This window comes from Falco naumanni, unplaced genomic scaffold (genome assembly GCF_017639655.2).
Source record: "Falco naumanni isolate bFalNau1 unplaced genomic scaffold, bFalNau1.pat scaffold_96_arrow_pat_ctg1, whole genome shotgun sequence".
NCBI classification, from domain to species: domain Eukaryota; kingdom Metazoa; phylum Chordata; class Aves; order Falconiformes; family Falconidae; genus Falco; species Falco naumanni.
Window position 1 is genome coordinate 37,611 of NW_024427578.1, and position 16,983 is coordinate 54,593.

Consider the following 16,983-nt stretch of genomic DNA (forward strand, 5'->3'; position numbering starts at 1 on the left):
GTTCAGCAATAAACGCCATTTGCCATCCACCACATTGGTGTCTGTGAGCTGATGGACCGCGCGGCCAGGGGTCGGCCGCCGTGCCGTTCCTGAGCCAGGTCACCGCGTGCCTGTAAAGGCAACAGACTGTGTTAGATTAAATTGTTTGCAGTAGTCATTGTATTAAATTAATTGTAATTGGCTACAATGCTGGCTTATCTGTTTTTGAGTTTGCTGCCCAATCTTTAAATCCTGGTAGGCTGACAAATGGAACAAGCTGGTTAGAGGAATGAGCCTCTTACCAGGGAAAGCTCCACTGACTTGAACTTTAAGCCTAAACTATCATCTTACTGCGTTTACTTTGTGTGTGTTAATGCTTACCTGACAAATATATTTCAGTTGATTTATCAGTTTAGTTACAAGTTGGAGTAAGTGGTCCTTGGCTATACGTAAACCTCTCCTCTGCTTTTTTAACATGTTGTGTGTCATAACACTTACTGTTGTACTTCAATACAAACCGGGAATGATTCTGGTAGTGTTGCAATCTAACGGTAATACTGCATCATCTTGTCTGTGAAGAGAAGGGAATCAAGCCGACTGTCGCTGTTCTACCAGGCAGGGTGGACACCCGAACAGCTTCGGTCTCAATGCCCAAGCCTGGGCCCAGCCCAAGAAACGACTGGCTGCTTCAATAATTTGGCCATAAGGTATTAACTGGTTGTGTGGGAAGGTGCCTAAACAATACTGTCTGTTCTTTGCTTTGGTATGTCTCATCTGTAATGGATTCTTAAACGCTGGGTGTTGCAGGAGGCTTGGAGAGGTTGTGCTGGTCCCTGGCTGGCAGGCCGTGCCCTGTGGCAGGGGCTGGGGTCTGCGGGCGGGCAGAGCTGCGGTGTGCAGGGGCGCAGCCCGTCCCCTGCTGAGTCACTCTGCCGGCTGCTCCGGGGAGGCTGCTTTGAGCAGCGCTTTTGCTTTTGTATTCCTCTTGCTGAGAGGCAATGTTTTACTTTTGTTCTCATGAGATTTTGTCACGTTAGCTTTAGGCCCGTTTCTCACTTATTAATTAAACCTGGTCTGCGAAGGACTGGGGCTGCCCTTCTTCCACCCGTGCTGTGATGTCGTGTGCAGATTTTGTATGTAAAGTCTCTGCTCTGACATCATGGCTGACCCCTGTGCAAATACCTGTCTTGGGCTCCAAGTGCAGTATTTTATACACCCGTTCAAGCCACCCACCTTATGGTAATTACAGCATGACAGGATTTCCCTTGTTTGCTTATAGGAGATTTGCATGGAATAGGGTTTTAGGCTTTAAAAAGGTTAGGATACAGCCCATCCCCTACTTCCCTCTACTTCGCTGATCCAGTTATCCTCTTAAAGGAATTAGAATGGTATGACACTACTGGCTCTTGGGGAAAAAAAAATTGTGACTGTTTTCTAGTGCTGCGTTACTTTTTAGGTGCTTGTACATTTGTTTTGGTGTCCCATTCCCTTACCCTGTGGTTCATCCTAGTATCTTTTCATATTGAGTCGAGGCCAACCACTGTGTCCCTCACCACTGCTCCTTTCGCTATAGGAGCAGGCAGATAGGGCAAGTAAGAAACAAGCGGTAAAAGTGCCGAGCAGAGGATTTGGTTCTCCCTTTCCCAGGCATCCCTTTGATTTGCTTTGTGACTTATTCCATGGTCCTTTATTACCTCTTCTTTAAGAAAAGATAGGTATTCACCACACTGCCATAACGTGAGTTTTAATTAACCCACAGCTGAACAAAGCAAACCAGACCTAGCACAGATAGTTCTGTCATTCATTGGCATGCTTTAGGCGGGTAAAATGGGAGGAGGTTTACCCGGAGACCTGTCTTCCCTAGTTGTTTAGCTCCTGGCACCACCACCTATCCATCACCTGCCTCAGTCCTACCTTTCTTTTCAGGGTTGTGCAGATTATCAAGGCATATAGGTTGTGTGAGGTCTTGATTTTCGAGCCTTGCTTCTTTGGAGGAGATGCCCTTGTCTGCACAAGGGGTGAGGCATGTGTCACTGTAGATGTCCACCAAGAGCTGGACACCTGGCCATCCTGACATGAGGTGTCTTGAAATAGATCTGTATCAGTCATGCCAGTCTATACATGTGCAAGACATTAGGAAGAGCTATAAGAAAGCAAATGCAGCGTAGTCGTGTATTCTGCACATACACACCACACACCGTGGTGTTCTAAAGCAGCCTTCTGCTTTCAGCCTCCCAGGCAACGTTACTTTACAGGACTGTGCCTTTTTGTGGTGGTTCCCAGGCTCGTTCAGTCTCTTACTGAGCCCTTCTTTTATGGATGGATGGTTTTTCTGTCGTAGGTGATGATCAGGGCTTGTATGTAAATCTGAAGTTTGACAGGTAATCTCCGTGGAGCAACAGTAGTGGGTAACAGGTAAACTGAAGCCAGGAAAAGGCAAGAGCACGCCTGCAGTTTCAGGCAGTGAGGCTGTAAAGAGGCTGTGTAAGGATAGTGGTGATGACTAATACGTTGTCCTTTCCAGATGCAGACTTGTGGGGTTTGTGGCAAAACAAAATAGCACGTCAGCACAGGATAGAGATGCATCCACAAGTCATGACGAAACGAGCTGGTTTGCCTTTACAATTCATTTATCAGATCACTTCCTGTTCCCATTTTGAGGCTAGAGGCTAATGATTGATAAGTATCACTTCAGGAACACTACATGGTGCTCAGCTCAAATGATGCTCAGTTAAAAAGCAAAACAAACAAAAAAACCCCACCCCCACAAAACCCGAAGAGTGTCTGTTTTGGCTTGAAGAGTATTAAGCAACCTGGGAGGACAGCTGAAAACACTTTGCATATGCCGAAGCAAACAAGAATTTTTGTTGCCAGTTTGGATTTGGGGAGTATACAGAGATGTTCATATGCAACAAATCAGTCCTCAGTTCAGAACTTAGATGCTCATTTGCCTGGGGGGGATGACCCTCCTATACTTTTTTTTATTTAATCAGTGAAAACTGCTAGCTGGGAATTGATTTGGGGGATCGGATCCAGAAACACCTTTCTCTGAAAGGCAGCAGTAACAGCAGTTCAGTAGAAAGGATAAACAGCTTATAGGTGTCTTCTGACACTGAATATTGGTCTAGGACCCAGATTACTAGAAATGCTGTCCTTCCAGGCTTTCATAATAATCTAAACGTTTCTATAGGTTTTCTATTAATTAGGATACGTAGGGTTGTTTATTGACCATTGAGAAATAATTCCAGTGTTTATCAATCTTGCTGTGTTGTTGGCCGCTTCAACTTGCTGGAATTTGCCACTTTTAATTTGAGGGCAGAACTCTGTGGTTCTTATGACTATTCCAAGAATTCACGAGAGAGAATAAAAGGCTGTGTGTTGTTTTGGGGTGGGGTTTTTTGTTTGGTTTGGTGGGCTTTTTTGGTTGTGATTTTTTGTTTTGTTTTTTAGAACAACAACCGCCTCAGACACACTGCCATGTCTTAGTCACCTCCTCATTTTCTAGTTCTGTGCAAACGTGCTGCATTAAAATGACAGTCTCTCTCGGTCTGCCCTTACGGAGCCAAGGCAGTTACGGCTGCGATTCCAAAGAGAGGCTATGTCCTTTATTTCATTTGATTCCTATTAGCTGTAACAGAGTCACTGGACAGCACTGAAGGATGCTTTACTCAATGTTCTGTCCTGTTTTTGTTTACCCGATTGCCTTAACGGCACAGAAACCATTAGGAACAGCCTTCAGCAATAAGTATTTAGACCCTGTTCAGAGCTTTGAGCACAGCCATGTGAGTTATCTGCTCTGTTTCTCTGTGCTGCTTCAGATTTAAGTTTTTAGAGTAAATGTGGAGTGTGATCAAGTACATTTCGGAGCAATTTGCAGGCACTGCTTTTGGAGCCCGTGACAAACTGCCAATGTGAAATAACGCCTCCTGCGACGCTCATCTGCACGGGAAGCTGTGGGAGCAGCACTAAGCGAGGGTTGAGGGCAGAAGGCTTGAGGCTTCTACTTCTTGCCTACAGGTAACAAGCCTGGCCCCGACCAGGGACTGGGGCTCTATGGAGGAGTTTTCCCTGCCTGCCACGTCCAGTTCCCGTAGCCTCTGGGGAGGGACGGTTTCTGCAGCTCCCTCTGTGCTGATGCTGCAGGCAGCAGCTGAACCAGCCGGGCTGGAGCCTATAAAGAGGATCGGAGAAGTGTACTGAGTTTTCCGATGTCCCATCCTAAGCTAGGTGCTCCCTTGTTTTTGGACCAAGGGCTCTGGGGATCTGTGCTGAACTCTTTACAGTTTATTGAGCCTCCTGTGACCAGATGTGGTGATGACCCCGCTTTGCTGAGGGGAAGGATGTCTGATGTTAACTAGTCATGTCCAGTGGAAGCCTGTGGGAGTTAACGTGGGCATAGAGAGTTCTTTAATCCAGTGCTTGGTGGCACAGACTGCTTTAATTTTGACTTAAATGAGATAGGCACTTGGAATGCAAACTGCAGAGATGTTCCACTTACAAGCAAAGCATTTGACGGTTTCACTTTTCTTAGAAAACTGAACAGGCAGTATAAATAAAGGAAGCAAGCTGAACTGTAAAAAAAATAAAATAAAAATCAGTGAAGCTACCAAGGAACTATGTGTACCCTCTAGAACAGGGGTCCCAAAACTTTTTAAACAGGGGGGCGGCGTGCAGATGAAGTGGCAGGCAGTCATCTGCAGTTGCTTGGTTCCCTTCCCCGCCCCCTCCCCCCCCAACCCCTGGCAGGGGCAGGGGGGGTCTGTAGATACTGGGGGCCGGATTGAGGACCCTGGGGGGCTGTATCTGGCCTGCGGGCCGTAGTTTGAGGACTCCTGCTCTAGAAATTCAGCTAGCTAACATACCAGTGGGTGAGATTTGTGCATTTTTCTTGGTGGAAAAATATTTCTGCCCTGTGAGCCCTGAGGATGGCTCTGATAGCAGGGAGAGGCAGTTTCTATCACTGTGCAGAAGGGTGATGCTTCTGCTTTCCTGGCTGGGTTTGGTAGTGCTGTCAATGGTGATTGTGTGGCTCTACCAGATCAGTCATTTGAAATGTTGCCGCTTGTTATGTATAATTGGTGGCTTTGGTCTGGTGGGAAGCTAGATCTGCCCTTCACGCTGTGTGACAGGCCATCAAGACCATGTGTCAGACTGGTTATGCCTTTACTGGTGGCTATAGAAAATCAGAGGGCAAGTGCTGCTCCTCACATTCACTCTTTCCACCTTTTTGCAGGCTCCATGAGAGAGCACCTAGATGTGTTTGAAGCGTCTGGGAATGAAGCAGACATGGCTTTGCCACCTCCATCAGGATCTCGGAAGGGGAAAATAGTAAGAGAAGCTACCAAAGCCCCAGCAGAATTGGGACAGGGGAGATGGGAGCTCCCAATAGGGTTGGACATTTGGGAATTGTGTGCCAGACAAGTACAGAATAAATGCTACATGTGAAGCAAAGACACCATAAGGTGAGGAGTGTGTGAAGGGTGTGTTTGTATGAGAAAGAGCAGTCTGAAGGCACAAAAGGAAAATTGGTTGAACACAAGGATAAAATAAATGAAAACATAAAGCAAAAGCAAGAAAACGAAAGTAGTAGGTAATGTTTATTTGGAGGGGAGTGTGTGTGTGTGTAAATCCCAAGCCTTAGGAATAGCCTGCAATTTCCAAAAAAAAAAAACCACCCCCAAAAAGGGCAGGCCAGGGGGAGAAAAAAAGAGACTGGTCTAGGAGAAACATGTAAGAACAGGGAAAGAACCTGGAAAGGGCATGAGGTTTAACGAAACATTTGAGTTGCCACTAGCAGCAGGGATGTCCACTGTTAGCCTGTATAAATGTGTGATCTAGTGGTGACACGGCCTCTCCTCTTTCTCTTCTCGGTCCCTGTGCTCCCCTAATACATCTGCCTAGTCTGGGCTCGCGTCCTGCCCCATCGCCAGGGTGTTTGTGCTGTGGCCAGGCTGAAGGGTCCTTAGTTTCTATTGTGCTTGTGGCGGTTCACTATAGTACAAATAATGGATATAAGCTAATTATTAATGTAAGCTATGTTGTCATAGGGAGGCTGAGTGGGAGAGAAAATTCACTTACAAAGTAAAGGTTTTCAAAGAAAATATTTACCAAAGAGCTTTCTCTGTTGATGTGTTCTGTACCTTGGAAATGGAGACTGACTGTTAAAGAAAACCTTGAGTAAAACAAGAATAAAAGAAAAATAACTGAGAGGTTACTGTGCCATGTGCACACTATTGCCAAACAAAGAACTTCAGACTTGATGACAAAGCTGTATATAAGCTTGCATGATGAAATCTGAAGCTGGATAAACGCAGCTTGGTTTTCATTTATAGTTTAGTGCCCGTAATCTGTCCAGCATCATAAAGATCTTAAAGCTGAGCCAAGTTTTAGGAGACCCTGGGTGAGTTATAGTTTCTGATGGAAACCATGCAAAAAAAGATGGGCTTTCATGCCAAAGCAGACAAAAGTTAGGGTTTTGACTGTGTTATGCTTCAAGTTTCAGAATTAAAGTCTAAGCTCAAAGTAAAATAAAACCGGGACACTTCTGGCCAACAAAAGAAAAAGTTAACTGGAGCTGCTGCTTGCTTGCTGCTTTGTTTTGGGGTTTATTTCTTTTTTTGTTGGGTTTTTTTTTGTTGTGACAATTTGTAGTCTGCCTTTGTGGGTTTTTTTGTACTTCCCACGTTGTCAGAAATGAAAATAGAATACAGATTCTGTTCTGCCTTTTATTTTCTTGTTGACAAACATCTGGAGACTCAGCTTCTGTAATAACTAAGCCTTAGCAAGTAGGTCTTGCTCTACAGTGTCTCTTGGGAGTGGTTGTTACTACTGGCTCTGCTCTAGAGGAGGAAGACAGCTCAACTTGTGTTTTCCCGTTGCAGATGTTGTCCTGGAGAAGGCCATGCATAAGTGCATTCTGAAGCTGTTGAAGAGCCATAATGAAGCAATGTTGAAAGTGTTTCATACTGCAGATGGTTTTTGGAAACAACTGAAGGAAAACCTTCAGGTGGTGCGGCAGAGGAATCCTCAGGAACCGGGCGTGTTTGTTCCAACACCAGACTATGTGGATGTTGAAAGTCTGTGACCACGCAGAAGATGTATTCACCTGAAAAGAAAGTCATGCTGCTGCTGAGAGTTTGCAAATTGATTTATACTGTTATGGAGAATAACTCAGGTATGGTGCTTCTTGTGGTTCAAGGTCATTGTTTTTCTAAACCTGGGGTTGTGTTTTGGTGGAGGAGATGAGACCACCTGATTCTGCAGCTTTGTCTCCTCCTCCTGGAGCTCTTGTAGCATCTCCTTGCCCTTTTGAGAGGGATTCTTCCTCTGCTTCCTTCCTGATCTCTCTGCATCTGGCAGCACATCTTACAAATTCAGTGTGAAGCAGAGTTGTGAAGCAGCTTAAAAAAAAACCCCAACCACCAGCTTTGCTTGACTGTAGGCATTTGAATTTGGCTGTCAGAAAGGCTGTCCTGTAAGCCTAGAATTTGACACTGGTTCTAAATTAGTATTTTCCTGGAAATCGTAATAAAGGATGCACCCAGTATCTAGCTGTAGTAATTCAGCAGTGTGTATGCAATATGACAATTACAAGGGCTCTGTGTTAATGGCTGGAGGAAAGCAGCCCCTGATCCAGTGTTTTGGGTTTGCTGTGCCTCTGAACGTTCTCATTTGGACAATTTCTTTGTGTTTTTGCAAGAGAAATAACATCTATTTTTACGCTGTAGCAGGAGTCCCAAAGTGACTTGAAACCTAGATGGTGAAATGGAACCACAGACCAGTTAAGACCCGCTTGATTAGTCAGTGGCACAGTTAAAACGCTGTGCTGGACAGCATGAATTCATAGGTGCAGCTCTATTGCCTGACATCTTATCATACGCTGCCGTGGTAGGTCACGAGCTAAGGTGAAGCAATGCTGGTGGTAGTGGAAGATTTTTTTCTCTTAAGAAAGTATAAGCTGCTGCAGGTGGTTGGCAGTTTTCTTTCGAGCGCTGAATCTGCAGCTGGGCTCTGTGCCGATCAGGATGCTTGCTTTCTTTTGAGACTTGAGGTGAATGGTGAAAGCTTGAGGCTGTAAAAGACCCCCAGGCACTTTGGCAAGATTTGGGCAGGAGCTTAGACCTGGCTTATTTCTGTGCAAAATCCTGCATTTTAAAATGTATATAGGAATCTTTGCCCAAAGTGATGTAAACTTTGGTTTTTTCTCCATACTGTATTATCACATTGAGTAAGGTATTCCCAACATGCAAAAGAAAAGTACTGAGAGGCTTCTGGTGAACCATTGTACTGAGGGGCTTGGGCTAAGATGCAGCAAATGCTCCTTGGGGTTGTCTTGCTTTGTCATGTAAAGTTTTAAAATGTGGCATCGAGCCAGCACCTGTTTCCAGTACCTGCTTTGTCCTGTAATCTCAGCCATATAATAGTGTAATACCTGGAGGGTATGTCTTAGCTGGTCTGACTTTCAATATCAGCCCTTCAGTCCTCTGGAGTTTCGCCATAGTTTAAACTGGCTCCCGATCTTGATGTTTCAAGTGACCATCACACCGCTTCTGCAATGAGCACAGTTTGGCCAGACCCAGAGATCTAGCCACATAGCGTTTTCTAAAGAGAAAGTTTAAATGCGGTAAGAGGAACACATACAGACCTAGGTACAGCAGAGCCTCTGTGTGTTGCGTGCTGTTGTTACTGATGATGCTTCACCAGCTAGTTGGGAGTTACGTGAGGCTTTGCTCACTGGTGTTTTTAACCATGATCCATCAAGGAAATGTGCAGAGTTTTCATGTAAAATCTAATAGGCTTTTATATACAGGCTTCTCTGCTGGGTTTCGGACTCAGGAACGGATACTTGTGGCTGGATCCTTCCAGAAAGGGGACGTCGTCCGTGCACGTATAAAGAAAATGCCCATTGATTTTCTTTTAGCCACTGACAGAAGTGCGGGTGGAGGTCAGGCCAGACTGGCATGGCTACCTCTTGTGAGTTCACCAGTTGAGCTGACACCAAGGTGAGCCCAGTCTTTAAATTCCCTTGCGTGCTTCAAGGTCGGCGTCATCCAGTTTGTGCTCGTTAGAAGTACAAGATGAAGTTGGACGCTGCCCACCAAGTGTCCGATGATGTTCTCTTTGCTGCACATCCGTAACGAGAGGCTCTAGAGTAATACAAACTCGGTCAGTAAAGGCAGCAAAATAACACTTTCCTTTCAAACACCGAAACTGGTAAAAGGGTGTGATTTGTCTATCGCTGCCTTTGTTCTCTTTGACCCAGGGAGGCTGTTTGGAGCTGATGACTTCTTGCCTGTGTTGGCATATGTGCTGGCCCAGGGTGATACGCTGGAGCTGGATACTGAAACTGAATACATGGTGGAATTGCTGGATCCATCTTTGCTGCATGGAGAAGGTAATCAACTGCTATTAGAACTGAGTGGAGGGCTGGGGAAGGGGGATTCTTCCTCACCTCGTTTGAGTAGAAACCCTTTTGATGGAGTCATGTAGTCGGTGATGGCGGTAGTGTAACAAGAGAACCTTGTAATTATTTCCACCTTAAAATAAGAGAAGGCTGGTTAGCTTGCAGAGTTACAGCCCCAAGTGACCTGGGAATCTACCGACGTCTTAGGAGGGAGTATGTTGTTTTCTGCCAAGAAGGAGGAGGCGTCCTGACTTAGCAAGCAAACATAGGCTGTGCGGGTGCCAACTGTGGTTATCCTTCTGTGCCTGAAAATGTCCCGAGAGTATGTCTGGGTCTGCAGCATTCAATTGAGTTGTGAGACCTGGAGTGGGACCCGGGTTAGGTGCTTTGTAAAATCTTTGGGGGAATTCTCTGCCCCTCTGGGGAGAGTGCTTTTGAGAATGTTGCCCCCCTTAATGATCCTGGTTTATGCCCGATACTTGCTTCTCACAGAGTATTTTTATGAGGCCTAGGAATATGTTTCTTAAGGCACTCTTGAACAATGGCTGAAGTCTGCTCGAGGCAAGGAAATCTCCCTCCTTTGTTTTCACGGTGGTGGTTTTAACAAAGAGGTATTCTGCCAGCCCTTGGTAGGCCCCAGAATCTATCAGTTTATGAGGAAGTTTCAAAGGTTCTTGTGACCAAGCTCAGCTGTGAGTTAAGTATATGTGTATACGTCCCATTTCTGCTATCTCTTGGGTTGCTGAAATTGCTGTATCCTTTTACATGCCGATATGCATGACAGAACTGTGTCGGGTTTCCTCTGGTTCAGTACTAGTTTGTTCCCTGCTTTGTGTGCAGGGTGCATTGTTCAGGAATCTTAGGACAGAAAATACTTGAGATGTGAAGCTGGAGATCATTAACACGCTTGAAAGGCAGAAATATTTACTGGGCTGTTAAGTCGTGTCGTTTTTAATGTAGCAAAAGCCATTCATCTATTGGCTGGCCCTGTCTGTGCACTAGTTAAACTGTACGGTGCAGGAAAAATTGTTTAGTGCTTTGGGGTTGTGCGGTTCAAATGTAAATGTATTTTCCAGTTTGTCTGGTGGGTCTTGCGTGTCTTCCACGTATTGAACTCATCACAGAGCTGAAAGCGAGAGGATGCTGTCGGTAATACAGAAAGCACTACTGTGAGCATAGACTGCATCTCTGAATGACTCCACAAATAGACCGTGCTGCCTCTTAATTGAACGCTCCCACTCAAATAGTTTACTTAAAGAGCAAGAGAAATATATGATAGCCTGTCTTCTGTTTCTCCTGGCTGCTGAGGACTGTTGCCTCCTGCTGAGAGTCCTTTTCCTTTGTGACCTGCAGCTCCTTTTGTACATCGGCAACTCTGTTGTGGCTGTACTTTGTTCTCCACTCATGTAATAAAGGTGAAGTCTGGAGAGCTGTACACGCTGCCTCCTGAACTAGTTGGATGTAGTGTTGGACATAGGTGAACAAACACAGCCTGCCTTTTAAAAACAAAAGCAAAACCTTTGGGATGCTTCCAGGTACAAATCACACGCTCGGTCATTGCTTTGTTGCCACTAAGGGGGTCACTTTTAAGTTCCTGAACAGTGGTAGATGGTCTTTTATGTCGTTTAAACAGCTGTGTTTGTTTGATCCCCGCTTGAAGCTCAGGAAGAAAACAAATCGCTGTTTGGAAACTGTTTAGAAGAAAACTCATGTTCCACCTTTGTAAAAACACTCAGGAGTAAAGGAGCGACACTGGTCATTTAAATAACCGGCCACCCCCAGCGCTAGCGGACCCAGAGGTGGATACTGTTGCACCACTTTGATAATATGGAGCCCAGGCAACCACTGCACGGCTCTTAGCAGCTGAGAACACACTGTCCAGTATTTTGCAGGCAAGTAAGCTGTTTTTCTTTACGTATAAATATTTTGGCCATAGAATGCAGTGACTTTTGTGTATGTGTGCGTCTGTTTATTAAAAAAAAACACAACAGAAATCGTTTGTACTTTTGACTGTGACCCGTTGGAACTGGCGTGGTGTTTGCAACCACTGTGAATTGTTCTTCCCCTGCTGTCCTTCACAGGAGGATATTCCTTGGCAAGTGCTTATGGAGCACTTTTGCTGATCAAGAACTTCCAGGAAGACCAGGCTGCCCAGCTGCTGAGTTCAGAAGCTAGAGATACTCTCCGGCAATGGCACAAGAGGAGGACAACTAACAGAACAATGCCTTCAGTTGATGATTTTCAGGTAGAGCTTTAGGCTGAAGAGAAAAAAAGCCCAGGGGATGGTTGTTTTGTTGGAAATCTCCATTTGAGAAGTATGATTCATAATGATTTCCTTGGGGCCACAAGTGGTGTGAAGCAGTGCTGAGAAGATGGCTGGCAAATTTGCCTCTGTTTCAAAGTCTTTCCACTTCATAACAGAGTGTGGTTATGATGGTATAAAGGAAACACTAAATAATGGAGCTTTCCCACTGTCCTTTGTATTTAAGTCGTGCAGAGCGAGGACAGACCAAATTGTATTTTAGATTCAGCTTCTTTGTACGCTTTGCTGTTAAAAAGAACAAACCCAGATTTCCAGTGGTATAAATCATCACAACTCCCCAGTAGCGATTGGTGGCTTACCGTGGGTAATAGAGAGGAGACTTGGCAGAAAAGCTTGCCTACAATTTGAAAGTTTAAGCAAGGAGTAGAGTTCTGTATTGTGGATGTCTTCATGTTTGTAGTTTGTTTTGTGGGGTTTTTTTCTCCCCCCTCCCATTTCTTACTGCTCTTTCAGAGTAGGGCAGTAACTCCAACTGAAGAATAACAAAACAGTCGGGATTACTTTATCTTTTAAAACCAAGTCTGCATGCCTTTCATATAGGAAAAGATTGTTACGTAGATAGGCGTGCTGCTGTCTGTCCAGATGCATCAGTTTGCGAACTGAAGCAAGGAGGATGTTGGAATCGAGAAGAAAGGATTTACTCCTTTGTGTCTGGTTGTTTACAGTCCATACCACAGTGCAAAGCTGCTGGAGAGGCTAACAACAACCGTCAATAAGTTATGATGTAGCTAAGAGCTTGATAAATGAAGGCATGGGGTCATCAGGAGGTAATTAAACCTTTCACTTGTGGCTCCTTCTGCTTTATCAGTGTCCATGCAAACAACCACAGCACATCACTGAACAGGAAGGAGCTGGGAAAAGCAGCAGTCTCCCACAATATGCCTCTCTTAGGAACAGGAGAACTGACAAACAGAAATTCCAAACTGTGGCAAGCGCACAAAGCTAGTCCATCTTACTGGGATCCATTTTATATTCTGCTTACCTGTAGTTAGGTGTCACATTCAAGTAGCTTGAGTCTTTGTTCTTTCTAGCAAAATATTACGCTTAATAGGAAAATTAATCACCTTTGTATTTCTGCTGGATGACTAAATGACAGAAGATTTTTTTCAGCAGGATCTTGTATTCAGTTTCACCTTCTCTTCCTCAGCAACTGAACTTCAGCCAAGCTACCTGTACAGCTGGCCGCCGTGCTGGATGCTGGAAGATGCAGGGGAGCACGGGAAGAGCTGGCACCAGCTGTGTCCAGGGCTGCTCCTTTGACTCTTTGAAAGAGAGCCTCAAATCAGTAAGGTCGCTCCGCTTCCAGGCTATGCTTGGCACAAATTCAAGCACTTTGCTGCCTGCCCAGAATGCCAGTTTTCCATCTCCCTTCTCCACATCTGCAGTCCTGACATGAAGCACCTTCCCTACAAGGTATGTGTAACACAGCTTCAGCTCAACTCATCTTTCCCACATTGAACCAGGATGTGGTCACTACATGTCTGTGGTGCTGTCTCACAGCCTTACCACCAGCTTTTGGGTCCTGGAAAGGCCTTCATCCTCCCTCCCTCAAAAGGATGGAAAAGCAAAAAATCCGGTATTTTGATGATGATGAAATACAACTTGCTGATACTGCATAAAGAATTTTGATACTTACTATATGAGTTACAGGCATTTGCACAAACCTCAGCCTCTCCTTGAAGCAATCCTGTCCATCTAGAAGCATCGAAAAACAGGTCTTCTGTGTGTTAGCTACTTTAGAAATTGAAACTGTAGTGTGCTTTGCCTTATTTAGAGCTGATTTGATTTTTTTTATTTATTTTTTCTTCACACCGGCTAACAAAAATGGATTAGTTCTGCTCAGTCCTAATGGTTTAAAAGCTGTTGCAAAGTTCCAGTGTTTCAGTCTGCAAGCTATCAAAAGTTTATTAAAAACCCAGAGTGCTCTTTGGAACTGAAGTCATATGAGCATTCTTCTCAGTCTTAGCTTTTAACAGCTTGTTCTTAGGAAACGTGAATTTTTGCCATTGTGATTTAGCATGCTTAATTTATTCAGCGTACAAACGTAAGTATCAGCTCAGTAAATAAACAGGTCTTTCTTACTGTCATTTTTTCCATCTCCTTTCATTTTACTGCTTTTAGTTTCTAATTGCAGTTAGTTTTTTGCAAAAAAGCACGTGATGGCAGGCTGCTTTGCTCATGTGTCCAAAAGTGTTTTGTGGTTGGGTGTGTTTTTTTCCAGTTGCTTTTTATTTTACTTTTTAAATACTTTTTGAAACGTAGAACTACGTTTGCTTGTAGGACTTGTTTAGAATTAATCTATGTTATCAGTTGTGCACATGTGTGAATTTCAGCAGAGAAAAAAGATCCAGCTTTTGCCTCGTGATCATACGGTTTTACTTTAATGTTGCAGAGTAAATTTTCTTTCTGCCTCCCTCTAAGCCTGTTAGATGAAATTTGGTTACATCAGGCTCAGACACTAAGTTGCCATTGGTTAATGTGATGGAAATGTCCTGCATGAAAATGGATTGCCTTTTGCATGCTGCAGCATAAAGAGTGTGAATGGTTTATCGTGCAGCAACCTGTGGATCAACACCCTTGTGTGTTGCTGGCAGAGGGTTGGGTTTTTTTCTTTTTCCTTATGATGAACATATTGTGTGACGCTTCTCTTCAATAGTATTGACCAGCAGTTGCAGCATCATCTCTTGGGCATGCTGCCTCTTGCGGTGCAGTTCCTTAACAACCGAAAAAGAAAGAGCCTCCCATCGTGGTCCCCCTGCCCGACCCTGAGTGTACAAGAGCGGAGCAACTATAGTCTTAGCCATTTCTAAATCCACCTCCCTTAAAGCTTGTTTCTTTATTTTTGCCCACAGATCGCGTGGATCAGGAGAGTATAAATCAGGTCCTTTTTCAGGGTCTGTCAGTCCTGGGTCAAAGGGATCTTCCTCTGACGGATACTCAACTGCATTGACACCCAGGGGTTTAGAGCACTGTGACTTAGAGGCTGGTAAAGAGCATGCGACTCCTCTTCCTCTCCTTCCTCTGCCTTTTCTTCTTGTGCTTTCAGAGTCTCAAAAATAACTCTCCATGAAGAGAGCAGATGGTGGGACTCAGTATTGCCTTTTGTCGCAGAATCCCACAATTTCACCTCTGTGTTGTCCTGAAGTTCCCGTGTAAAAATTGTAGATGCAGTCACTGCGGGCATATCTACTTGCACCCACTTGAGCATTGCTTTAAGGTCATGCCCAGAAATACTTTTCTCATGTTTGTTAGGGAGACCTTTCATAAGCTCATAAACGTCTCTTTCTGGGGACGAAGCCCGATTCCCCATTACGGATTTCCCACAGCTCACCTCTCAACTCCGGAGGGATTTCAGGCCGGCCAGCTCCCGCTTCCTTTCAGCGGATCATTCAAAGTTCTGTGGGATTTGCTGCAAGTCGCTCAGGTGATTCAAGAGCCCCTCCACATCGGATCCTTCACTGGATCACGTCAGGGTCACCAATTTGCGGCGAATGAGGAGACGGGACACAGCTTGATGCAAGCAAGATGTCAGTTTATTAGTGATTTTCTTACAATTATATACGTCTCTACCTTCTACATATTACACACTGATTGGTTGACATTTAAGACACACCGTTTAAACAATAGGAACCGATTAGTTTACCTTATAGCAACAATTCCTATTCTAAGATTAGGGGGTTTCTTTCTAGGCGGCTTTCTTGATTAACAAAGTTACATATCGGCGCCATCCGTTCCCTTATCTGGCTACTTGTTTCTCTGTCCGCCTGGCTGCCTCCTCAGCTGTAGCGGCTCAGGGGTCTGCTGTTGGCTTGTTCCTTGGTTCCCAGGGCTTGTGCCCTACAAGTCTTATTCATCAGGCTAACAGTACTTGGACTCTTGTTCTTGAGGCCTTGTCCTACAGCCTCTGATGTTTATTTTGCTTCACAGCATTTAGTTTCCTAGTAAGGCCAAACACCCAGTCCCGTTAAAACCACTGGTGTTTTCAATGGGGCTTTAAGACTGCTATCTGTTCGTTTGTAATTGCAGGGTTAGAATGTGAGCCAAGGAAAGGAGGATGTCAACTTATGAATTTGTTATGCCTGCCACAGTCTTATCACCAACGTCAATTCACAAGGTGGCTGTAATGTACAGGAATCACTGGTGTGCGTTTCACAACTAGAACATAGAGAGGATTGCTGTTTGTTGCTGAGCTTCCTGTTTTCAGAGGATGAGGTTTGGAGGTTTTGTTTCTGATGTCTGTTTTCTCATTCTACAGAACTACCTTCGTGTTGCATTCCAGGAAGTTAACAGTGCGTGTACAGGAAAGACCTTACTAGTAAGACCCTACATCACTACCGCAGATGTATGTCAGCTTTGTGCTGAAAAGTTTAGAGTGGAGAATCCAGAAGACTATAGCCTGTTTCTTTTTGTTGATGACACCCGGCAGCAACTGACAGAAGATACCTACCCTCAGAAGATTCAGACAAAGCTGCACAGCTGCCCGCAACCCAAGGTCTTTCAGCTTTGTCTACAAGCGCATTAACAGTGATCCATATGGTGCCATTTTTCAAAACAATGATGAGTCAGCTTCTTAAAACCAGCAACTCCTTTAATTTCTGTTCCTTGTTAACTCTTGAAAACATCTTTGCTGGCTGCCTGCCTTAGGAGCTAAAACAAGTCTTAAACCATAAATACCTAGTTAAACATGTGCATTGCATACAACACTCCGTGTAAACCGTGCGTATGGCCAGTTATACAGAGTGTTCCACCAGTGTGTTTGAGCCAGCAGCCCATGAGGCTGAATTTCTTGTACCACAGACTCTTTTGAAGCGTATTATACCGTGGCCCTTTGCAGGTCTCTTGCTGTAGTGTGCAAAAATGTATTTTCTTGCACTCACTCTATAGCCGAATGTCTTAGCATACATATACTTGAATCAAAATGACAAGTGTTTCAGTAAACCAACTGGTATGAGCTTAGTTTCACCAGCATGAGTTTGACAAGACTGTCCGATGCAGCGCATCAGTTAACTCCTCATTACTTGGATGATTGCATCCTTTCCTAATTTTTTTAATTACAGAGATTCGCCGTGTTTTTACATGTGTGTGTGTATATATATATATATATATATATGTGTGTGTGTGTGTGTATATATATATATATATATGTATATATATGTATTTGTTCCTTCCAGTTGTTTTTATTCCCCTTCTTTTGGCAGGTTTGAGAAGGTGGGCACAGAATGGGAGTCTTTGTAGGGACCCAGGAAATGAAGTGTTTAACAGTAAAGCTTAAAGCGTT

At 44.4% G+C, this 16,983-nt stretch overlaps 1 protein-coding gene and 1 long non-coding RNA gene across 2 annotated transcripts; both read left to right on the forward strand.

Moving 5' to 3' along the window:
* Positions 1 to 377: 377 nt before the first annotated feature.
* Positions 378 to 7,246, forward strand: LOC121082387. Its single transcript, XR_005826005.1, has 3 exons — positions 378 to 686; positions 5,213 to 5,441; positions 6,861 to 7,246. It is a non-coding gene; the product is annotated as an uncharacterized LOC121082387 (long non-coding RNA).
* A 1,693-nt stretch (positions 7,247 to 8,939) lies between these two features.
* Positions 8,940 to 16,811, forward strand: LOC121082385 (ras and Rab interactor 2-like). The gene is given in 5 exon segments (XM_040581712.1): positions 8,940 to 8,952; positions 9,242 to 9,373; positions 11,464 to 11,627; positions 15,961 to 16,206; positions 16,208 to 16,811. Coding segments are annotated over 5 exon segments (627 nt in total). The 3' UTR covers positions 16,280 to 16,811.
* The last annotated feature ends 172 nt before the right edge of the window (positions 16,812 to 16,983 follow it).